The following is a 25996-nucleotide window of genomic DNA, read 5'->3' as shown; positions in this document are numbered from 1 at the left end:
TGTTTTCAGCTGGGAATTTTGAAATAGTAACAGAAAAACTCCTTCCATCCCTCCCACAGCTGGGGAATGCAGAAGCCAAGCAGAGACTGGTGCAAAGGAGGAACCAAAAGCAGAGTTCAGATCTCCTGAAACTCAGGCCCTTCACTTGCTGCTTATCACTCAGGTTGGAGGAGACATTCTGGATTTGGCCGTGGTTTTGCATGCCTGACATGGCAATGCCATGCAGTGCCTTGCTGCAGCTCTTATCTGCAGTTGCTGGATGCAGCCTCTCTGGACAGCTGAAATGAGGAAGAATCATGTGCAACTCGAACAAATAATTTCTTTGTAAATAAATGTGGCATTTAAAATTAGATGCTAAAATATGCAAATAGGGTATCTGTTTTGAACGAAAAACACGGGTATGTGCTAACTTTCTTCTAAATTAATTCAGCACAAGTGTGTTTGGAGCTTAAATGTAGTTCTCAGGAGAGTAAATACTGCATAATGTGATATGCTAGAAAAGATTTGAAATGCACCCACTAAAAGCTGGTTTCACTGCTGTATTCAACACCAACTTTCTAGCTGGCAAGTTCTACACCAATTTGCAAAGATTAAAAATTTCTGCTAGAAAATAACTCCAAATAGAAAACTGAACTGATACAATGGAATTTTGGTTGCCACTAGCTATGGCAATAATTAACAAGTAAATTTAGCATCAGTTGGCAATAATTGCCAAGCAAATCTATCATCAGTTCTTAAAACACAATATTGTATAGTAGTATTTCTATTCCATATTTTTGTGCGTGTTTTTTGCATATACATTTTCATATTTAAGTTGTAGTCAAGCATTCAAAATGGAAAAAGCCTGTATGCATTTAGATTTTTGCACTTCTCCATTCCATTCTGCATAAATGATACTAAAATGTTTATAGGCTTATTGTTCATGGTGAATAAAAAAGAAATATTTTAATACACCTTTTTTAAAATTCATATTGTCATATTAAAATATTACAAGAATATTAATTTACACATTTAGGGACAAATTTATGAGAGAAAAATGCAAATTGAAACATTAACTACAGTTTTCTCAGGTCTAAGCAGAACAATGGTTCAGCTTCCTCATACTCCAGCTATAATAACTGGTGCTGTTATGCAGTTAGTTAATATATGAAGTACAGGCAAGCTGGGGTAATATTTGATAAAACAATTGGCAAAGAATACATAAATATAGAAATGCTGCTGATGTACTAGACCTTTACACCACTGAGCCATGGGGTTTGTGGAAGTGCTCTTTTATGTCTGAGGTTCAAAACTCCACACTTGGCAACACTGGTTACTTAAAAATCAGATTGCCTCACTAAAAATACAGGCTTAACCATGTCTATTGGCTCATTTAATGGAATAATTAGGTTCTGTTTTTCTTTTATGTTTCTCCTGCAGGATCAAAGTCTGTATCTCTTTTAACAGGATCACTATCCCTTTCTGTTCTGAGCTGCCAGGCAAACAGCACTGCCTAATTACACAGTCCTATAGCATTACAGCATGGCTTAAACTACAGAGACATACTGAGGGTATTTGCATCCCTTGTGGTTAAAAATACCACAAAAATTCAAACTCTTGATAAATCAATGATGCTGCTTTGCCAGCCTGTGGCTCTCATAATGGGAGAATCTGCTGAAGTGGATGGGGGCCACTGTTCCCTTAGACACACAGAGCTCTGCTGAGATGAATGAATCCCTCTTGTATGCTGATGTCCTTGCCTAAAGGATGGGATTAAAACATGAGTGGACATCAGAATTAGGCTGCTGTATAATGGTGTTGGGTTCTGCTTCTGCATGCTGTGTGCTCAGCAAGGGGGCATCTGAATTTGGTACAGAGATTCTCTGCTTGCTTCCCAGCCCACCAGTTTAATCTTGCTATGCAGCTGCATTCCTGTGCTTCTCTGGGCTGTGGCAGTGGGTAATGCAGTACAGCACCACCTTTATTTTCATTAGATAAAGGTGGGTAAGAGGAATTTAAAGGCAAAAGCCTTCAGGAGGAACAAGACGTAAATTCAGTAATTTTAAGGTCTATTCTTTCTTTATACAGCTAAACAGATCTCCTTATCTAACACCTATTTAAATAAGATCTAAATAATCATATTTATCTGAGTAATACCTGTAACAATTCAGTAATTAATATGCTTGTCTCTCTTCCCTTTTCCTTCCCAAGCATTTCCTACTATGATATTTAGGAAATACATACTGTAACTACAGCTGTCAGCCACAAATTTTATTTACAGTTTCTGGCCATAGCATAAACCACTCCCTCCAAGCATTTATGAATGGGAGGACATCCTGTGGAAACCTTCAGCAGTGACTAGCATCACAATTCTCCACACCATGCACAAGCAATGTTATCAGAAGATATGGGAACAGGAGGGTGCTGAGAGCAGGCCCTGCACATCTTCTCCCTCCCATGAAGGATGTGGTGAGTGCCCATTCCTACAGATGCAGGTTCTTCCTACCTTTCTATGGCAACCACAATGGAAGCTGAATTACTTAAATTAGCTAAGTATGAAACAGCTGTGAATGATAAATCCCAAGTTTTTACCTCAGCCTGGTGTCCTTTCTTTTGCCTCTTATTACACAGAGCATTTCTCACAACAGCAAAAAGTGAGAGGTGGCTCTTCTGGTTAGAATTCACATCCCCTTCCAACTAAAGAGAAAACAGGATAGCTCAAAGAGTAATTACAGAAACACTTCCTCCTTTTCCCTTTGGTATGCCTCTGGAGGAGCCCTAATGAGGTAAGTGAACTTTCTAGCTGATCTGCTGCCACCCAGGTGAGGTATACACAGACAAAAATTCCACTCGTAGGGCAGGCAACTGACTCTGCATCAGCAATAAGCCTGGGAAATCAGATTGGAAATGGAGAGATTGGAGACTGAGAGACAAATTTGAGATTTGTCCTCCAAAAAACCTGACTGTCACAGTGAGAATGTACTGCTGCTCCAGAACATCAACAAACCTAATCAGATCAGAGAACTGATATCATGGCCACAAGCAGTTTCTACCAACAGATCTCCTCAGAACTGCCCAGGCGCTCTGGCCTTCATTTCCCACAGCCCCTTCTCTGCCACCTACCAGACCCTGCAGCACCATCACTGCAGCAGCCTCAGCAGCTTCACTGAGCACTGGGACAGTGACACTGAGCACTGGGCACAGTCACACTGAGCACTGGGGACAGTGACACTGAGCACAGGGACAGGGGCACTGAGCACAGGGACAGGGGCACTGAGCACTGGGACAGTGACACTGAGCACAGGGACAGGGGCACTGAGCACTGGGCACAGTCACACTGAGCACAGGGACAGGGACACAGCACAGGGACAGGGGCACTGAGCACAGGGACAAGGACACTGAGCACTGGGACAGTGACACTGAGCACAGGGACAGGGGCACTGAGCACTGGGCACAGTCACACTGAGCACAGGGACAGGGACACAGCACAGGGACAGGGGCACTGAGCACTGGGCACAGGGACACTAAGCACTGGGGACAGGGACACTGAGCACTCAGACAGGGACACTGAGCACTGGGGACAGGGACAAATGCTGCTGAGTTGGTGCTTTGTGCCAGCCCTTGGTTCCACAGGAGCTGCTGCTGCTGCCAGCAGTGTCTGCAGCTGCTCCTCACCAAAACCAGCTCACAGCCTGAGCTTTTGCTTTCCTCGTGTTTCATGATGCCAAACCAGCTTCCTCGAGACCATGTTTCAAATGATATTTTACTAAAATTCTGACCTTTTCCTACCATGTAATTCTTGCCTCTATCTCCTCTGCCTTGTCTAATTTCTGATCACTTACTGCGGTTTTTTGCTACAAGCTCTAACTTTGTTCTGATTAAATGAAAAAGTGGTGGGACAGACTGAACTAGGTGAGCTGTCAAATACCTAGAAAACATTCCAGCATAAAAGTATTTCCAAAACAAACATTTCCCTGAGAGAAGACTTGACAAACAGCCTGAACAATAAAATTCTTGAACACCACCCAGTTGATGGGACTCTTTTCTGGGCTAATTTACATAATTTGACATAATTACTGTTATAAACACTTGAAGAAACTTTGCAAGCAAGAATGCCACCAAAGCCTACATTTTATTGGGTCTCATTGCATTTGGCAGCTGTACAAAACTGTGGAGCATGGAAATGTGCTCAGACAGATCCTGATTATACAAACACACACTACAAGCTTTGAATGCTCAATGCAAGTTTCTGTACAGGACAAAGATATCAGAGGTAGTGATTCCCTCCAAGTGCCTGCCCATCAAACCACAATTTTGTCCACAAAGTAGCAGTGGACATCTGGTTTCCTGACTCCAACTGCCTGCAACTGAAGATAGCCAGGGAATTTAAAATTTTAAAACCAAAGCGAAAGATAAAATAAAAAAAGAAATCAAGTTTTATATATTTGCACAAGCATATATATATGTGTGTATACACACACTTCTGATCTAAAAGATGTGACTTAATAATTAATTAAATAGTTCTTTAATCGATCTACAGAAGCAAGGAATCCCCTAACTGAGGATAACCCCATCTTCTACTTTGTCATCTGGAATTCACTCATCATTGCACAGTACAGAGGAGGAGGACAGTGTTACCTGAAGGCTATTTTTTTTTTTTTTAAAGCTGTACAGTTTTCTGTCAACCAGACTGCTGTCCATGTCCCACCACAGACTATTGTGGGGCCTCTCATAATATAGTGTTTCCTCATTCAAACTAATTTACCATAAATGTCTGTCAGGAAAAATACAGATTTTTGTGCTGGTCAGGGAAATGTAGTGCAATTAGTTTATCCTACTTAGGGTGGTCAGTCCGTTTCCTGTTCCCCTTCTGAGATAATTCCCCACTTGCCCTGCTGTATTTTTACTTTCCTACACCATCAGACATTCCCATGGAATGGCTCAAGAGCCCAGACAAGTCAAAGCATAGCTGCAGCTAAAGGAAAGTGCTACAAAAGGCTACAACCAGCATCTACATTTGAATTAATGGTTCACAAGTTTCAAGGCAATATAAGCATCAGTATGATACTCACAGTAGTCCTGCTCACTGCACATATGGAAAAGAAATACCAGGGCTTTAAAAAAGTAATGAAAAGAGTCTTTTTAGATAGAACTTCCAAGACAGTCACACAAATACATCTTTTCACCAGGCTAAATGGGTGCACTTCAAATGGAGTTCATCAGCTGATCTTGGCAAGCCCTGATTACATTCATTAACTTTCTTCTAACTTAGAGAATGCACCCCATTAAGCAATAATGACATTTTAATTGTATTGGGTCTTAGCAAAATCCTTTCTGAACAGATAACTTTTAATTCTTTCATTTGTCTATTAATTTGTCATGAAGAAACAAGTAACTAGCTTTAACTTCTCCCAGGGAGATGTTCCTTTGCAGAAGGAAGAGAGAGAACATAGAGTGGAGTTTACCAGTGCTGCAACTTCCTTGAGAAATTGTAGCTGCAACATGGAATTGCAACAATCCTAATACTGCTAAATCCCATTTTTAAAGATTTTAATAGCTAAATTATCATGGCCTTCTACTGCTGTCCCTTGCCCCCAAAGTAAGATCTAACATAATCACCATTATGAAATAGCAGTAGTATCCTGGAGTAGAAACCATTAATTATCATCAAAACTTTGGGGTATGTGGTGCAATCACTGGAAAGGCGGACCATGCTAAAATGTAACTCTTCAATTTTAATTATACTTTTTAGAAATGGCATAAAAAAATCAAGTGCAGAGATGGATACAGTAAGGCTCCCCTCATGAAAAGACTAGTGTTAAAATTTGTGAGAAGATATAATTAAAACTTTGGCCTTGAGTGGCCAATTTAGGGATTTAAGATCTGTTGCTTGAGAGTTACCTCCTAAAGACCTAGACAACTTTCAAGTATAAATACAAAATAAGCTAATACTATGCTTTGCTGATTAATGTCCAGATACTTTCTGCACCAAGACTGATACTAACTGTATTACAAATGTCTAAAGTATATGGTAATGACTATTAAAGAAATTATTGCATTGACAGGAAAGATATTTGCAAATCCACGTGGATGTTACAGAAAAATTAAATACAGGGGAAAAAAATGCTTCTAGTGGGGACCCTCAGCCTGTGGGCTGGAGTACCCAACTAGATTTGTTGTCTCAAACTGCAGAGGAGCATCTGTGATACCAGGCAAACTCACACTAGCTATGACATTTGCCCCAGAAGCTACAACATGCATGTGTTTTAGAAAGTAACGTCATTTCATTTCATTGATTCACCAGCGTGCCAGCACCTGACATGGCAAAGTTCCACTGTGTTCAACTTACCTTAGGAAAAACTCATCTTTCTTTGAAAAACAGAATTTGACTGTCTTTGGCTTCCAACCACTGGAACCTGTTTTGTCTTCAGGGTAACGTATAGCCCTCTGTGAAAACACTGAGATGCCTTGAGTCACGCTGCCATTTCCTCTAAGCCAAACCAGAGTGATCTCCCGAAGTGTTAGAGCACCTTTTGTAGCCCCAGAACTTTTGTGGCTTCTTTACTCTCCCTTATGTTTTTAAATCAGTTATGAATGCAGACAGCAGGCCTGTCTTAGTGTCCTACCAGCATTCTCATCACTATCAAAGCACCCCTCAGCCTTTCCTTCAGGCTCTTTCTGCATCACTCACACTCATGTGTAAAAGCCGGAGCCTTTTTAAAAAAGAAGCTGCAGAACTACCTCTTTATGAGGCTCTTATCACCAATGATCCACTACCACCATTTGTCAGTAGCTACTTCTAAAAAAAAAAAACAAACAGATTTCTGTTCCTCATTCCTAAATAGGTTACTTTGCATTTCACTCCACTGAAATAACCTTTTTTTCCACCCCTCATAACAGTACTCTGCCTTAGAAACGAGTTATTAATGGTGAGCTCAGAAAACATAATACAAGTTTTGTCCCCTACTGAGGTAGCTGACATTGTGATCAAAACTAAACTTGCACAGAGCTTCCAGGCTCTGAGCAAAGCAAGCGAGGATAAATCTGGTTCTGTTCTGTTAATAAACAGATTACTCACACTTCAACACAGAAACAGAGCTTTAAAACTTTCTGAAATGGCTGCTGGGTAAGAATTACCTGAGTAAATTGCCAGTAAAGCTTCATTCTCTTGGCTTTGGCATAATTGCATTCAATGAGCCTGGGCCTGCTGTTCACATCCACCAGGCATCTGTTGTCATCATCGTCGATGGTGGGGCTCAGAACACCCACGTGGAGCTGCTGACTGCTTGTGTAATAAACATTCTGCAACAGGAAGCACAAACAGGATTTGTGGCCTCTACACAGAAGCGGCACTTTCACCCAAAAGCAAAGATAAATATGCTGAAGAGCAGTAGGCCGACCCCTGAGTGGCTTTAAATTATCTCCTTTCATGCAGGAAGCAACACAACATTTTAAAAGTTGGTCTAATTAAGAGTTAATTGCTTAAATACTGGTTAAGTATTTAAGAGGAAATATGCAAATACAATTGATTATTGTCTCATCGTGAGTTTTTACTTCTGTTTTCTGTGGTCATACTGAGGGTCTTCAAAGAAGACAGACACCCTGGGATTGGCTTGAATACGGCCATCAGCTCTGATAAGACTATTTCATCTGAGGATAACACCTCACGGGAGAGGTAAAAGAGAACAGCAGCACAGGAGTTCAGAGCATCTCAGTCTTTTATAGGACAGACAGAAAGATAAATTAAGGTTTTCTGCAAACAAATGCAAAAAACCCACACTTGAAGAAGCTACCATATAGAAAAAACAGAGTTATTAGTAACTGGTGACAGACATAGGCAGGAGAGAGAACAGAATGGCCACATTTCAAGGCATTTGTTCTCATTTTAGTTTTTATATGTCAATACACAAAGATGCAAGAAACAAGGAAAAGGAACAGACACTGGCTGCTCTGTATTTCTAGCAAAGAAGGGCCCTCAAAGGCCTCAGGGATTACACCTGGGACCAAATACATGAGTTTATAATGTTATAAAAATTCTTTCTACTCTGTTTGACTACAAAGATATGTGGAAGGTTTCTCTAAAAGAAAGAAAAAGGGTAAGGATGGAGAGGATATGTCCTCTTTCAGATTGGCAGTTACATTTAAGTCAAGGAAGGTAACACAGGACTATGCCAGGATTGCCTGACTGCTAATCACAAATAGAATTTATTTTGCTAAAATCAGACCTTTTTCTTGGAAGGACCATGAGATAGATGAAATGGAAACATCATGCTGTAGGTGTTAAGTCTTTGATAACTCAGTGGTGGCAGAGTCACAACAGACAAGAGTGGACAGAAGCACCAAATTAACGCCCCTGTCATTTACTGTAGCTATTCTATTTGTCTGTAACAAAAGGGAAACTGGAAATTATGCTAGGTATATTTAGGAATCTTTTTGGAGCCCAGGTTTTCCTGGTATTTGTTCATTGTTGGTGTTGTAAATTGTTTTATGTGTGAGTGTTCTCGTTTTTGAAAACTCTGGTAAAATAGGAGAGAAAGCAGAAAAGCAGAACAAGCCAGGTCTGACGAAAGATTTTTGAGCTTCATGTAACAAATAAATAAATAAATAAATAAATTAAATAAACTGGATGCTGGAAGTAGTCAATGCAGGGATTGAATATAATCACAACAAATGGTGGTGTTTTGGGCAACTCTGTGACCCCAGTTTACCCTCCTGTAACACTGCCAGGGCAGATGTAACCTGCCAGAGCTGCATTAAAGTTAATTAAATTGCCATTAATGGCTTAGTCTAATCCAAGGTTTTGCCCCCTTAATGAAGTTTCATTGTTTTCACCCCACAGAAACAATAACAAGCCTGAGCTGGCTGAAGTGAGGTGAGTGAAAGTTTTAAGAGGTTGAACAGAGAGAAGCTGAATAGTTCAGTCATGCCCTACAGGAGGAGAGCAGGGTAATAAAAGGAACTGGCAGAGCACATTTCCAGTATGGATTCTAGAATGCACTTTCTAGACAGGCCTAGAGCAACTATTTTAGACATGTATATGATCTATTTAGACAATTATTTTTGGAGAAACGGAGGTAGTGACCTAGCAAGGCTATAAGATCAAGATGATTCTTAAAAGGGGATTGTTAGAACACCCTACAGATTAACTTTTTGTTGCAGCTCGTTTACCTCTTACCTGAAATTACTACTAGAAAACATAAAGGGAAATTGTTGGTTATTTAAATTTTTAACTAATAGGAAGGGATATTTCATTCCAGCATGTTGTCACTACAGAAAACATGATACAAGAACACAAAGGGGGGGGGTTGCATTTTTTTTTCGTAATGATACGTATCAGTCACTGGAAACAAATGAGCGGGTGTGGCTGTAACTCTGAAAAGTTCATTCTATGGTTTAAGGCGTGCACAAAGAAAGCAGTGTGCCTGCAAACCCTCGTGGCTGAGCTGCTTTTATCAGCTCACACACCTCAGCCTTTTGCAGCAAAGGCTGCAGGTAATCATTTCACCTTCTGGAGATCCAGAGCAAACCCAGTTCATACTACAGCTCTGCCAGCTTCTTCTGGTGTCAGTGCAGCAATGGCTCACCCTGAGCCTCTTTATGGGCACAAGCAGAACAATGGCTCTGGCTGGTGGAACTACTCAATTCTGCTTGTTGGCAAAACTGTACAGAAGCAGAACAATCAAACACAGATTTAATTAGCAGGTTGCTAATTAAGAGAGTCTCCCTGCTAATATAACTCAGTTTTTCATTGTGGGCCAGTTAGAAAAAGAAGTGAGAAATCCTGAATCCTCACCTAGTGTTGGGAAAGGCACCTTTCAGCTTGGTAAGTGGCATTAGCTCAAACTAAAACAGAATGTGGTAGGGTGGTAGCCTGTCCAGCAAGGCTCTTCCAAGATGTGGCCTTGCTTATCCAGTAATGTGGACAATATTTAACTGTTCTGTGTATCATTACAAATATTTTAGTCTCTTATACAATACAAATCCATTTCTTATTTCACTTCAGAATTTAAAACATTGCACAACCTTGCAGCTTGAGTGCTGTGTTTTCTACTGGAGTAATCAAATCAAAACCACGCAACCTCTAAAAATTCAATTTGAGCAGCATGCTAGCCATCAGGAAGGTACTGGTTTTTGTTGCACTTGGCTAGAAAACTTTTCTTAAAACCTACCAACAGCCCCTGGTTCCTCCCCCACACCCTGAAACTTAAACAGTCCCTGCATGGAGAGAACACAATAATAACTCTGTTGGGATGAAGGGAGATCCATTTGGTAAAAGAGAATTAACTATTACTGATTACTTTTCTAATCTGAAACCTAAAGCTACTAAACATGAAACCATGGTAAAGCCTCCCTTTAAACAATTCCATATATTCAAAATACTTTAATTGCTTTCATACAAAACCTTCCTGTTTCTATTTGCTTACTTACATTTTCCAAAATACGTTTAAAAGGTTTTTTTTGTTTTGTTTTGTTTTGTTTTGCATTTTTGTTTGTTTTTTGGGGGGTGGGGTTTTTTTGGGATTTGTTTTGTTTGGGGTTTTTTGTTTAAGGATGGTATACAAATTAGTTGTCTGGAGCAGGCTGTTGGAGATTACCTGAGTTACATGAACTGAATTACCCTCTCAAAATGTACATGCTAGCTATGCACACTAAGCCTTTTTTTGAACCTATTTTAACTTGACCTTCAGGTAAAATATGGCCATACAGATTAAAACCATGCTCATGCTTTAAAATCCTGTACCTGTATACACACAGCTTGCACTTGTCATTTAAACAAGCTGTTAAATACATCCTCCATCTTTAGGAGGATGCTTTTAAGAAACATCAACAAGCACACAAGCTATTTTGCAGTGCACTTCAGCACAAAATGGACAATTGAGGCACTCTTGTTTAAAACACTTGAAAAGATACAGGTGAAATGCATTTCACTGGCACATTTGTTCTACAATATTGAAAACATTGCTATCAACCAACACAACAGGACAGAAATTCTGCAGTAATTCAGGGCAGTGATTTGTTGAATAACTACTCCAGTACTGCCCTAGAAGTCCAAATGACTAAACACTAAATATGAACTGCTAAATTGTTGGGGTAACTTTGAAAATTTTCCTTAAAACTTGGACTTTTCATTTGAGCTATAACAGCAAATGTCACAGCAGTGCTTGTTCAAGGGACTAAACCTTAGACAAAAATTTACTTCCATCCACTGAAATCAAGACACTTGTTGTATGCTGATTTACAACATTCATTCCAAGTTCCTTAGCACAACAAGCACACATTTTCACATCCTCATCAAACACATACTCCCAGAGGAGCTACTGAATTTCCATAGGAAGGATCCTGCTTGAATATTGGTACCAAAGCACCAGGTAACAACTCCCTTTGTCTGTAACAAAAAAAGCCTCCTTACATTTCATTAGTCTGTTCTAGCCCACAGCATTTTACCATCTTGTTTTTTCACTACAGCAGCACTGATGTACAACTATGTCTTCTGGGCACCTGGCAGGGAGCACTTCTGTTCAGGAAATCACTTAGGTTTGACAAAAGGCACTTACCTTCTCAAAAAGTGAAGCTGCAAGGATTCAGCATTACTGTCAGTGAGAAACTCTGCAAAAACCTGGGAAGGATTTGTTATCCACAAAGTCTCAGAGTCAATGTGGCACTGCCACCTCTCCTTCAAGCACCCTCCTACCAGGTGGGTGAGTGCCATGCACACAGGGACAGGCTGACTCTGGAGGCTGCCACGGGCTGCCTCCTTTCCTCTCAGGTCCAGCTGTATTCAGGGACCACAGGAAACATTCCCTGGAAGCCTGGGACTCACAGCAGAATAAAGTGATGGGAAAGAAATTCTTCAAAACAAAACCCTGGGTTATCAATATAAAGGTTTGCAGCAAGCAAATGAATAAAGTAACAGAGGTTTCCTACCTGGGTCTGAAGAGAAGCACATTGGTTGCCTTCAAAGCATGACAGAGGTGTGTGCCACAAGGCTTCTGTTCCAGTCTCTTTTGTGTTCTCAAAGACCAGCCTCATAACTAAACTCTTCATAAATAATCTTCCCCCACACTGTAAAATGTGGGGATTTCTTGTAAATTGTTTCCAGGATTTTTAATATCTGCTGAGAAACTTGGCTTGCAAATACCCTTTTATCTCTAAACTGGCACCTTCCAAAGGAAGGAACAATTAGTCTGTAGCTTTCTTGAATTTATTTTACTACAAGTGTCCTATCTAAAGCCATTGCTTAATTTCCATTTGCTCGACCCAATAATCTCTCTGTCTGTTCACATTAAGACAAGCAAACTGAGACTGGTATCACATAAGTAAAACTAATAAAATGGTTCCCCAAATCCTCATATGAGGTGAAAGTATGAGGTTTAGTCAAGGCATACTTAATTTTGTTAAACAATTTATCTTTTTTTCTTGAGAAAAACATTTATTTGTCCTGAAACAAGATATCTAAAGGATAGCTAAAGGATTCATGAGAACATGATGAGTGGTAGTTGAGAGCTGCACAGGATTCTCAGGAAATCATCATAATGACTAGGAACCATTAGAGAAAATCAGGTGTTTTAAATGTTCTCCACATGTGCATTTCAGGTGAACTAGTTTGTTCAACGTTATTTTTTTTCTATTTACTATTCTAAGCTTAACATTTTCTATGAGTTTGCTGCACTATCAAGAAAGCTTAAAATATTGCAATAAAAACAAGAGCTGTATTCAGTACTGCTACAAAGACCAACTGCAGAAGTAAGGAGAAGCAGCTTCACCCTTTATTTGTCATTGCACCAAGCCACACCCTTGCAGATTTTTGGGGAATGCCAGGAGTCCCCTCTCTCCTGATGCAATCTCATGTAGCAAATCAGCAGCGAAGAGAAAATGGAGAGTTTCTGTTTGGAGTCACAGTCTCCCCTAAATATCAATTGTTACATTCAGAACAAAGGGTCTTTTGGTCCTTCTTTTCCACCCATCTCCTCCAAGACAAATTCTGCTTTCAGCTGTAATCTTGAAATATCACTTGCACAGCCCTCTCACTGCCAAAGAGTTCATCCTCTGCTCAGCTAGTGCTCCCAAAAAAGCCCTGAAAAGCACAGGTGCCAGGGGGCATGGAGGGAGCACAGCACAAAGCAGAGCTGAGCAAGGCTCAAAATCAGAAAATAAGAGTTAGTGATGGTTAGAAGGGTTAGAGCTGAGATAATGTGTATGGAACCTAGCACATGCATGTAGAATACTTTGCTGATACTAAAGATATATGACAAGTTTTGGTTGCTTCTGTTTTACACAGGGGGATGATGCTAAGCACAATCCACAGAATTTCCTCCTGGACTTCTGCTCTGGTGCAGTCTGGCCAGAATGAGCAGGACCAAAAGCCTGGGACAGACCTCACTGGTACAGAGCAGCCACTCAGTCAGGGCCTGCCAAACTGAAAGGTGCTGCTGCTCTTTCTGAAAATCACCATCTTGACTGCCTTGGCAGGTTTCCTGTAGGGCTGGAAGGATAATTTTGGTGCAACACTCACATTTTGTGTGCTGTGTTGCAGTGGCACAGGGCAGAACACACCTAAATCTGCCACAGGAGAAATTAAACCCAAGGTAATTCAACCAATATTTTTTTGCCCAGTGAAAATATTTCTAACACCTACACAAGATAAAATGTGCACAACCCCCCATGATGCTGTAGAGTACAGGGGAGGGTAAATGAGCTCTGCTTACTTGGACACAAATGCACAGCTTTGGCCTTTTCAGTAATGTCATGTAGAACTTCTGTCCTTGAGAAGTTTGCCCTAAAAGATCAAATTGTGATTCCCAGTGCAAATAACACTGAAATTCCACTGACTCTGAGTGCGATAGTATTTGTGGCTCCAAGTTTGTTATTAAACTTTGAAAAGCCACCAGACTTCATAAAGACTTCAGAGCTGAAGTGGGTTGCCATTTACAGTAAATTATTCATAGGAGCTGGTTTATCATGTAGCAAAAAATTACACTTAGATGTTCAACTTAACCCAAGATGATTATCTGAAGGATAAATTGCCAACTCCCCACTCTAAGTTTAGAGCGATACATACCAATTTTCAGGCTGAAAGCCATTTGTAATCCTTATGGCAATGTTCCCAGATGAAATCACGCTGGAGACTGGTACATGTCTCTGCATTTATAATGAGCAAACTTAATGCTCACCACCAGCAGTATTTATTTGCTTCTTTGCCTTTGGCATAATAACTGAGGGATAAGAAGCCTGATTCACCACTGCTTTATTCCATCTTTGAACCATATTTTTTTCCGAATGAATCCATGAAGTCATTTATTGTCAGGATTAATATATTAACATACGAGGTCCAAAGTCTCATAGCAGATTCATACTTGACTGTAACTCCAGCTAAGGAGCAGTCTGGTGGATTCCAGTAAATCCAGACTTAGCTCCCATTGCCTTTACTTGGTTGTTTGTATTGCTCCTGATTCCTATTCTGGCATTTCTTGCTGCATAAATACATCAGAAAGAAAGAGCTTTCCAACCCTGATTAGAAAATGCCCAACAGTTCCAAGTTCATTCTGAACAACACAAACATATACATCACTAAGATAAAAATCAAGTGTTTTCCCATTTACTATTCATGTAGGAAGTGACAGAGGAGAGAGGCTGTGCTGTCCTGTAGCAACAGCATCTCTGTGTCTTGTGCTGCCCTAAAACACTGCTGAGGAAGGAAATATATGAGAACACTGAGAATTACAGAAAGTTCCCCTAAGCCACAGGTCAACCCTCAGAAGATTAACACTGATTTTGGAGGCAGCTTTTCAGCCTGATAATTCAACTTTAAAACCATTATGGTATACCAAGCATAGCAACACCTTAACTTAGATTTTACTGGTATTAAAGTGAGATTCACTATTTCACTTCAGTGTTCAGATTTGTATTTACTGAATTAAGGCACCAGCATACTGATTATCTGACCTACTTGCTCTTCTTCATGTCAATGCACTAATTAAGACCTGAACTCTGAGCAACAATATTTGATAGTAATAAAATCAAGATGCTCAGAAACTTTAAATAATATAGTGTGGTGCTAGAAACACTTGCTTAAAAACACAAATATGTTAACATTTTGATAGAAAATAGACATGTACTAAATGCCAGATCTTTTCTTTTTAATTTAAATTCATGAACTCATATTGCAGTGGAATACCTAATTCTGCTATTGCCTACTTTGGTATTCTGCTTTGGTTTTATTTTAAAAAAGTAAACAAAAATCCTATTACTTAGGCCCCACTTTTTAAATTTAATAAAGCTGTCAATCATGGGTTTTATATATGCTCTAAGTATTTACTGCCATAGTTCTCCTAATTCTGGTATGTACAGAATTAACAGGACCTGGATAAATTAAAATTTACTTGATTTGGTTCCTAATGTTTCTCTGGGTTTTGCTCTTTTCTCTGCACAAGAACTCTACATCTCTACCACAAGAGAAAAATAAAAAAAGAAGGCAGCAAAAAATCCAGAACCATTCTGGCATCTGTATCCTGCTTTTTTAAAAACATGCTGTCATATGGCTCCTGTGACTGGGACCTATCTGCAGTTTCCTTCACCCTTTCCCACTAATCTCTCTGTAACCTTCGCAGTTTTCTTAGTGGATTCCTAAAGAACCCCTTGTATTTCTTACCCTGTTTTCTTTTCCTTCAACGCTTAGTCACCAGGCAACAAACAGCCTTTGTTTCCATATGCTGAAGCACTGGTCCATCCTTTAAAGCAGAGCTGACTTCCAGGCAAATTAAAATCTGAGCTAGTTCACTGCCATCTGTGTATAAGCATTTGGTAGCTCAGCATCAATAACTTTAAAAGCAGGGTTTTTAACCTTTTCATAGCTAAACCTCCAGATTAGAATGGGCACAGTCATGTTCAGATAATTGTGTGTTTATATAATGCACATCTTCACCTTGAACCTCTTCCCAATCATCAAATCTTGCCATACAGCCTATTTTTCCTGCAATAAAATACAACTGTTCCACTTAAAGTTGACCCTTGCTGGTTTCCTCACTGATCTCAAGATTCATGCCCACTTCAAATCCCTCCTGAATGCTTCTGCATTTCAGTTTTCAGGCTGCCTTTCTGAAAGGCAATATCTTTCCTCTTGTTCTGTTTTCCACACTGCTTAAACTTGCTTGTCTTCATTTTCAAAGCCCTTCTGAACCCTTCTCATGTTACTTATCAGCCAAGCGAATATTACTAGCTTATGATCCAGCTCCTAATTGCCAGCCTTCACTGTTCTCTGCCCATTCCACAGAATTTCCCAAATGTTCAAAAATAAAAAAATAAAACAGTAATTTAAATTTTTCTGATTAATCCAAGAATGCTGTCAGTGTGTCCTAGCATTCCCTTCTCCTCTCTCCTTTTTCTAATACTCTGTTTGTAGGCTTTAGCTCTTCAAGTCAAGGGTGTAGGTTTTATTCTGAGGTTGTAGAGTACTTGATATAAAAGTCATCTGAGTAAATATTGGAGTGCCTAGAACTGCAATAATAAGCATAACAATAAAAATGCAGTGCCAGGGATGTATCACGTAGCTTACCACTCCTCAGAAAGTGGTTCTTCTAGTGGTATAACCTTCTGAGAGTTTTCTAAAAAAAAAATGTGTTATTTCTACCACTATTATGTTTTCTAAACTAAATTTCATGATTTTTTTTGTCTACAAGGGATAAATTAAGGCAAATTACAACCAAATGCCACACCCTCTTAAGATGCTCTACAGTAAGCACCTTGATCTCAAGGATTTTGAGGTTCTTGCTTGTTTGTTTGAGGTTTTCAGTTTGTAGATTCATTTAGTTTTGCTTTGTAATCCAGCCCTGTCGTGTTTAATTTTGTATGGCAGTGAGCAATGACTGTGGATACAGAGGTCCTTTAATTCCTCTTGTGTTACACAAGCGCTGTAATTTTTCATCATTTTGTGACAGGAACAAAGGAAGGTGGTTACTGTACAACTCTGGAAGAATCCCCAGCTCCCTACAGGTATATCTTAACACATAAGCCTATTCTTTCTCCTGGCTTCACTGAAAGGAATCACAAATCTGTTTCTAAGATCAGATGAGCCAGTCTCACCCATTCTTAGAATCATGTCTGCATTTGATGTCAGTTTTCCAGAGGTACTACATTGACACCAACAGATGTAAATTCAAGAAAAATATTATCTAAAATGTAGTTACTTTTTGTGCTAAAGAAAATAAAATAATGACAATAAAACTTCTACGTGGAAGTGAACACATTTTACCCTAAGTGGGTTAGTGGCAACCTCTCTTCTGTTTATTTTTTTAACTACTAGCAAGGACATATTCTTCCCCCACAGACAAACACCAAACAACAATACAACCACAAGAGTTCATCAGCCAGAGTTAAGTTTATTAAGTGACCCTCATGCAAGCACCTTTGAGAAGACAAATTGATATGTCAAGCTATCTGCAACCAAAGAACCTGCTTAGGGACTTCAGTTACAATGGCAATGCCAAAATTAATATGCAAATTAAAACTAAAATAATAACTTAGAACATTGCAGTGGTTCAGAACACTTTGACAAAAGTGAAGCTCTGAGGTTTTCACCTAGTCCTGTAAGAAGGGTTTCCTTTGGCAGCAGTTTTAACCTCCCACTTGACCTCCTAACCTCTCTGAAATAATTATACTCTGAAGGTCTTATTATGGATATTATGAAAGTTGGAATACAACCCATGTGGAGACCCACAGGATGAGAAGCATCAGTGGTCTGGAGCACTACCAGTGTTCCAACACAGTGAGGAGGGACAAAACCTCTGCAGTGCGCCAGAGGGCCTCAAACACCAAAACAAAAAGAATTTCACTTTGTTCAAACACAAGAATGTGAGAGAAACTCAGCACAGATGCACAGCAATTACACAATCTTCTTCAGTGTTTTGTCTCTCACCTGGTTTCAGGAATTGCCTTACAGCTGAGATATTGCCATCTGGGAACACCATCTTAAAGGCTTATTACTTGCAGGTACATTGTGCATTTCCACGCACAGAACATTCAGTGCTGCACTTTCAGTGACAAACAGCACTTTTTGTATCAAGTTCCACCACTTGAGCTGCTCAGTGGGTACTTCTGTAGTCTTTTCCCAGGTTAGAATGAGACAGTTTTCAGAGTAAAACCTGACACTATTTGCCTCAGGTTATCATGTCATACATGCCTACATTGACAGAAAAGACAAATACTATATGTAGCCTAGTTTCATGCTCAGTAACATTATTTTTAATAAACTATAACAAATGAGATCTCTGTCAGGTTTAGCTGCATGCTTTGTCATAATATGAATAAAATTTCAGACATCTGATGTCTGTGCTCTGATGTGCTTTTCTTTAAATGACTCACATGACTTAACAGCCAACTTCACAACAGAGTATTAATGGATGAGACAGCTTGAATTCTGGTGTTGCAGGCATGACTGATAACCACCAAAGCAAAGAGCACATTTACCATTTTTTCTTGATTATCTCTGTCATCAACAGTTAAGATTTTCTCTTTTTGTAAAAGAACAAAGGCTTTCTTTCCCTTTGGGTTTGTGCTGATGGGGGCCTGTGGTGTGGCTGTTCAGCAGGCAGGGGTGAGAGCTGCCGCTTGCTGCAGTCTCCCTTTTATGGAGAACAAAGGAAAGTTACTCTGCTCCCATCTGGGCACACTCAGGAGTATTTTTCCTCTTAAGCCACGTTAAGCCCATTAAGCTGAAGAAAATAATTTATCCTATTTTAAATGGACAGCATCAAAATCCAGGCAAATCCTTAATCACAGTAGCCTACAAAAAGTAAAAATATTATGCCTTAGCTGTAGATAATGTATTTCAAGTAATAAAGCCTATCACTTCAACTGATTTGTTTCACTTTTTACTGTTGGTCTCTCTCCATAGACTGACAGGAGCTCATAAAGTTCTATCTATCCCAACTGTATCCTAAAAGAAAATTTCTTCCCTGAAATACTTTTAAACTCTCCAAGGCAAGTGTGTGCCTTACTAGAATAGGCACTTTCCCTGCCTGCCAAATGTCTTGAAGGAGTGGCTCCACTGTTTTCAGGGTGACAGCAAATGACACTCAGAGAAAGGAGTCACATCTAGAATGTAAATGAGGATCCTGCACACTATGACCTCATGCAGAAGCTGGAGCTTCAATCCTGCCTGTGTTCATGAATAAATTGCCAAGTTCACAAGGCTCTGCAAGTCAGATTGAGACGTGTCTTGGGCAGAAATACTGTGCTCATATCCCAGAGATTCCTCTTTTCTTCTGCTCTTCTGGCACCCAAAATAAGGGCAAAGAAAAGCATCACCTAATATATTTCTATCACCAAATGTACTTTTTGTGCTAATGGCATTTTTAATGGAAAGATGGAAAAGAAGAATGCCATTAGAAGCAACTATACACCAAGATTTCTTACCGTGAAGATTTAAGTCTTAAAAGATTTTCTAAACTAGGAACAAATAAACAAATAAACCAGTTCAAAAAGCAGAAAATTGCTTTGATGTCAAGGAGGACATTAATTCAACTGCCTGAGCTGTGAGGGAAGCCTTACTGTGCTTGGCTGAGTGAGCTTCACTTCTCTTACAACTGCAAATGTTGCCAACTCTGTGTTGTGCCCCTTGCACAAATCAGGCTGTAAACCTTGGCAAGAAATGAAACTGCAAATACTGTGATATGCAAAGGCATGTTGCTTAATCATGCAAATGGTATGATATCTCCCCCCATTTTCATTCAATTTCATTTCTAGGTCACTCAGTCATACACTGAAGGCTAGATATAAACTCAGGCCTTCACAGGCTAAGTAGGAGAGGTTCAGATTTCTGACTAGCAGCTTATCAGATGGATGAGGCAGCAAAAGAAAACCAACAGCTCTAAACCCAGGATGTATAAATGACCTTCAAGTACAACACTGAATAGCTAAAATAGCTCTGCTAAGCTCCAGGCCCCGAGATACCACTGGGCTGTGACGCTGAGCCGCCTTCAGCACCAAAGACAGATTATGTCAGGTTTTTCCCTGCTTTTTCTGCATGCCTTAGGAGGCTTTATTTTAATATCTGAAGTAGATTATCCCATAACAGTACCAACAGGACACAGACATAAAGAAAAGAAAAAGCCTGCTGTCTTGCTGTTTAGAATTAATAAAAAACCTAGGCACATCAGTCACTCATAATTAAAAGTCAGTGGATATTCACAATATAAATAATAGTTCTTTCAAGATTCTTTTAAGTAAATTAATTTTACAATATCCTTTTGATTGTTCTAAACCAACCACAATGACTACTGTTAGCTTCTTAATTTGCATAAGAATAGAAACACTAGTAAGTACTATTACAATTGTCTAGTGTACAATAAACTGTTTAGTGATTTGTAATATTTTGTGCAGATTGTCCCTAAAGCACAAATCTATGGCCCTAAACAGGTCCTCTAGGTTAGAATGAGACAGATGTTCCCTCAGATGTTCCCTCAGAAAGCAGAGGTGGCAGAGGCATGCACTGGAGAAATAGTGGTTTGGGAATTAATGAATAATTAGTGGAATGGAATTGTCCCCTCCTTCCCAGGGGACACTGGACCGTGTCCACAACAGAAGGATTGCTGTGCTAGGACACTGCCAAGGGGAGACAACACTACTGCAGTCCCACCCTATGTGTCCACCCCAAATTGTACAGAGGGAGGACAGTGACCCTCTCAATTCCTAGAGACAGCTCCAAGGCCCAGACAGCCTGTGCAGGAGCTCAGGAGAGAGGCAGTTCACACCCTGTCTTTGTCCCAGCTGGGCTGTCATGACCTGTGATATGAACTGAGTGTGGCAATACCCCAAAAGAGCAGAGCTAGGTTTGTCCCAAAGCCACACTAATTGTATTTAGCTTTCCCCCCAGACTAAACCAGACTGAAGTAAAGCATCAGATTTTTAGTCAACCAACTGTTGGTCTAGATCTCCCCTCGGTACACACCTGGAGGACTCAACTACAGTCAGCTGCAAGTTATTCCTTCAGCATACTCCTTTCCAAGCCCACTGTTGTCAGCCTCTTAAGTAGTATCTTGGGGCAGAAATTTGTCAGTCTCCAGTACAACTCACTCTGTGACTTGCACCTATCAGATTCACTGCAGGAAGACAGTGAACAGTTAAAATCACACTACCCACAGTCTTGATCATTCAATATGAAATCTCTTTGCATTCTTCAAGCCAACAGAGCCCTTTCCTCATGAACTAAATTGCACCAGCCCTAAAAAGAGGTGTCAGAAAAATTTTGTTCCTTCAACAATCATTGAACAACTTGGGAGATGAATGGGAAGCTGAGGTGACAGTCTACACCCTCATCAGTTGAATAACACTGATGTACCTGATCCTGGTACAGTACTGAGCACTCTCTTAATAAACTAACTTCACATTCTCTATGGCACATGGGGCACCAGATTTACTCTCCTGCTGCACAAATTCTCTCTCAGAGTTGTTTGCAGCTGCTTTACACTTAAAGCCTGATTTAATTATTATTTAATTAAACCCATTTCATAGGTGTTACTCAGAAAGCATTTCATTAGGCGCTGACTGAAATCCTTGCACCAAGCTTGCTGAAACTAGAGCATTAGTCACTGTCCTGCTATCCCAAAGCACCAGGAGTTTATCCTTCATGATCAGCTGGGGGGCTCCTTCCCCACTTTTATTTACACTATTGACTCACTGCTGCCACTGTTTTGTACTGGACATGAAACATTTTCATTGGTTACTCTATTTGGTTATAGTTACCTTATATTTTTAATGCTTGGTTTGCTCCTTTAAAGAAGAAGTGTCAGAAATACCAGAGATTCTTTTATATCTATCTCAGGTCTTGGAGAGCTTTTAGCCTTTTGGGGAAGTGATGGGCCTGAGATTATGGAACCTTTTTTCACCCCTGTCCAGACAACATATTTGTCTTAGAGGCGGCAAATTTGGGAAGAGATTGAATTATTTTCTCACACAAGGGACTCTTCTCTTGCCCAAGATGAACTGGGCTTAATCTGCATTTATGGATAGAACAGGAAAATAAAGTACCATGAGATATTTTCCTTGCTCTAGCTAACCCTGCTTAAGCAGGGGAGTTGGATCAGATGAACTCCAGAGGTGTCTTCTCACCTCAAAGATTCTGTGACCATGGGAAATAGTTTCCCATAAGAACAAGGCTGAAAACTACTGAAGAGCAACAAAGTTGGAGGGACAGGAAGAATTCTAAGAGGTAAATGTTTAATTAACAAAAAAAGTTAATCAGTATTGATGTTTATAAGTCTAAACAGTGCCAAAGAAGCTGAAGTAAACATCAAACCTGACACAGTATTTCTAGGTGGTGTTGTTTCTTCTTAGTGACCTTAACTACAGTGTTAGCTCAGGGAATATTGATTAAATTACAGAATTCCTTAAAATTTATGTGTATTGAGTTGAGTCTGCAGAGGGCAGATTTAACTTACTTGAAAACATGTGACATAGGATATCAGAAGGTATTTGGAAGCCAGAAATGGGCGCTCTGCAGGATACAGTTACTCCATAATCATCAGGTGTGGCTCCGGCTGAAAGTGGGGAGATTAGGTCCCTCAGAGTGCTAACCATGTATGTCACACATCTGGCAGAATGACATGCAGCTACTTGACAGCTCAGATTTAAATGCGCCTTGAGTGCTCAGGAAGGTCCTAGGAGTGTCAGTCTATCTTTACGCAAACACTCACAGTTACTCCCGTTACTATCATACTGAATTTAAAAATGCCATCTGGGGAAAAAAACAACCTGCTCCAGAAATGCTTAACCCCCCCCCCCCAAATTCATAATTGCTAACAAGAATGAGGTTAAACTTGATGAGATGTTTAAATCAATGCACCAGGTGAAAGCACTAAGCGTTGTGGCTGCGTTGGACACAAATAAACTAAATTATGATTGATAATAATTTGATAATTTGATCCAGCAGTGCTGACAGCACACAACCCTGAGGTCAGCTGGTACCCAAAACTAAGAATGTCCCATACAATGAAAACATGTGCATGCACAATTTAACAAAGGAAACCTTTTTAGTACACTGTATCCCTCTAATGCAATGGTATTTGATAATTTCTATTTGAACAATTGAAGATTTCCTTGCATAAACACATTTAAGAACAAGTAAAAAATTTAAGGATTTGGTTCTGTGTTCTGTTTTAATATAAAATAGAAGATCAAATTAAACCCCCAAACCAACATGAAATTTACAGATCTGATTTACCATGATCTACTTCTTCCATACTGAGTTCTGTCCCTGCCCTTTTGGTCACAGGCCTCCATCCCAAAGGCAAAGCAGCATTATCTCAAAAATTCCAGGTTTAAGGCAGTAACCTCAGTTTTATCCTTTTTAAAATTTTTATTTAAACCTCATGTTATTTTTATCAAAACTAGTGAGTTCATGAGCTGTGTTGCTATTTTTAATTTCCCAAACTGCCATTTGTGAGTCAGTTAACGAAGACTTCACAGTTTTAAGGCTAATTTGAGAGCTTGTAAGCACCAAAAATAACTGCTGAAATGGAATATGCATGCTGAACAAATCACTCTGTCTTTAGCACAGCAAGAGCAACAAAGTTCCAATGTCCACAATCAGTGTAGTAACCTGCCAAAAAAACCCAAAGTTAATTCTGTAGTAACCTCAGAATTACTTAAATGCATTCCTTGGCTTTCCCACTTGATTGCTTTGAGCCTTTGTGGACAACCAGCTGAGCAGACAGGCTTGGCATAACACAGCCATTGCTGTATAATTTGTGCAATCACACTTTAGGAGAAATAAAACAACAACAACAAAAAAGGAAAATTAATTCAAGAAATTCAACAACCATTTTTAAAGCTATACAGAAAAACACATTAAACCCGCACCCCCAATTTCTTTAAAGGCATACCATTATTCATCCGCTGTAACACGGAAGTGTTATTTCTGAACCCTCTCAACTGAACTGGAATTCCAAGAAGCCCTAGCTGTGTCTGCCACTTGGCTGACATGTCAGTGCATTCATGAGCCAAAAAGGATCATCAGTTTTTCACTCTGCTCCCCCATATGCCAAGAACTCCGTATTCCCACGTGCTTACCTCTAAGTGCAATGATTTATATTGTATTAAATTATAGTTTACAGAGTTGTGTCAGCTTTTATGATGCCAACAATTACTTCCTGTGATGGCCACTGACTTGCTCTGACAGGAATATGCACCTTATTCCTAATGGGCATCCAGCTGGCTTTAATTCTAGCCATTGGTTCTTGAAACCACCCTAGATTAAAATCTCTAGTATCCTATGTTTTCTTTGGGAAAAATACATCCACTTTGTAAATATATTCAGGTTTAGACTGAATTCAACTCTTGCTAAGAGCTAGTTTGATTGCTGATTTCAAATAAATTATCTGACAAACATAGCTCTTCCTTGGCTTCCAAATCAATGCAGGTTTTCTTTTTTCAGAGTTACTCATAAATATTCAATTAACATTTTATGTGAACAAATAATTTCTGACATTCTCTGTGTTTCCCAATTGGACAAATGCTGGTTAATCAGGAGGGAAAAAAAATCCCCTATTCACAGAAACACACTGTGGATACAATCATTCCATAAACATTTCTGCAAATAACCACACTCTGCAAGTGCAGAACAATATCAGGGAGAACCTCAGCTGAATTGCTGATCAGAATCTGAATGAAGGCTATGGAAGTAATATGGCTCATGCAATTACAGAGGGAGTTAAATGCGCTTTCATGGGAACTGAATTTGGTCCATGAATTTTAAATGAGCCAGTGGATGACTTCAATTAATGGTCTGACATAATAAAATTATCAATAAAACTAAAGTAACTATGAAGCGAAATTTCTATCTATTGTATTAATTACCTTCTCTAATAGTTAATAACATACTGTTAAAATTTGAGAAACAAAAATCTGACCTTCAGAACTTCTGTGTCTGATGAAGTAACAAGAGACAGTGTAATATTAATCAAAAGAATGTTGAAATTGACAACCATCCCACAATTACTACATCATCCATCTCCAAGTGCTCTACACGCACTCCAATAACTGTTAGTTTTATGCTGAATTTAGATTGTGAGTGACAATTGGTTTTAAAAACTGCTGATTGAACTGCCAATTTGCAATGAGAAGCGACATCTTTAAAATATGGATAACTCTAGTAATAGCTACATAATATCCAACTCTGATCTATTTCAAATTAATGCACTTACAAAATGTGAAATGCTCCCATAGTATTAGATTATGAGACTAGACTGAAGGTACCCAAAACAGCTGCTCTGTTTCTCCAAGAATGCGAAATAAAACCATTTCCAAATTAGTAAAGGAAAGCCCTTCCCTTCTTTAATGGTTGTACTACACAATCTCATACAAGAAGTGCTCATTTGCAAAGTGGCTGATGGACAGCTTGGAGGGGGCAGCTTTGGGCCCCAAGATCAGGGTAGCAACCAAGCACAGCAGAAAGTGGCAGCAGCCCCAAAACCACAACACCCTGAGTATTTTGGGGGTGTGGGCTCTGAATCCAAATCCAAAATCTAGCATCAGGCTTATCATTTAGCAGCCCAGCAATATCTCACCTCCACATTTTATGATATTTTAACCTGTTAAAATCAATTTGACCAAAACTAGCCTTACAAAAAAATCACTTGATATACCATAGCATAAGGAAAAAAAGAAAAAGCCTGGAAATGTATGTGCATTTTTATTTCCTAGATGAGAACACTTCTAAACTGTTGTATAATATTCAAGGCAATAACTCTAATCTCTTCTAAATTAAAAAGTACACGAGGGCTTGAAATGCTCTGATAATTTTAAATTCTTAGGCACTGCACATGCTCCCAACAGTTTGTTTCAATTACATTTTCAATGCAGGGTTTTTTTATTATTGATATTCTGGGCAAATTGCCTTAAAAGTGTAAACTAGGGAAGAAAGCTCTTACAGTGACCATTAGAAGCTCAATAATAATTATTTGAACAATATAAAATTCAAAAAAATTTATCAAAAGTGGGCATTATATAGCTTGGAAATCAATTC

The 25996-nt window shown here is 39.4% G+C and overlaps 1 protein-coding gene across 6 annotated transcripts in view; it reads right to left on the bottom strand.

Annotated features, from left to right (window-relative positions):
• GALNT18 (polypeptide N-acetylgalactosaminyltransferase 18) overlaps positions 1-25996 on the bottom strand; it is a 223764-nt gene that overhangs the window by 11495 nt on the left and 186273 nt on the right. For 5 of the 6 annotated variants that reach the window (XM_084207122.1, XM_084207123.1, XM_084207124.1 and 2 more), the window contains one exon: positions 7117-7281. The exons of the other annotated variant lie outside the window; for it this stretch is intronic. In XM_084207122.1, coding sequence (XP_084063248.1) covers positions 7117-7281 — 165 coding nt within the window. The remainder of the gene's footprint in view (positions 1-7116; positions 7282-25996) is intronic. 6 annotated transcript variants of the gene reach the window in all.

The sequence above is a fragment of the Fringilla coelebs genome (genome assembly GCF_963513975.1).
Source record: "Fringilla coelebs genome assembly, chromosome: 6".
Lineage (NCBI taxonomy): Eukaryota > Metazoa > Chordata > Aves > Passeriformes > Fringillidae > Fringilla > Fringilla coelebs.
The sequence above is the reverse complement of the archived record's forward strand: the minus strand, read 5'-3'. Positions and strand labels throughout refer to the sequence as shown.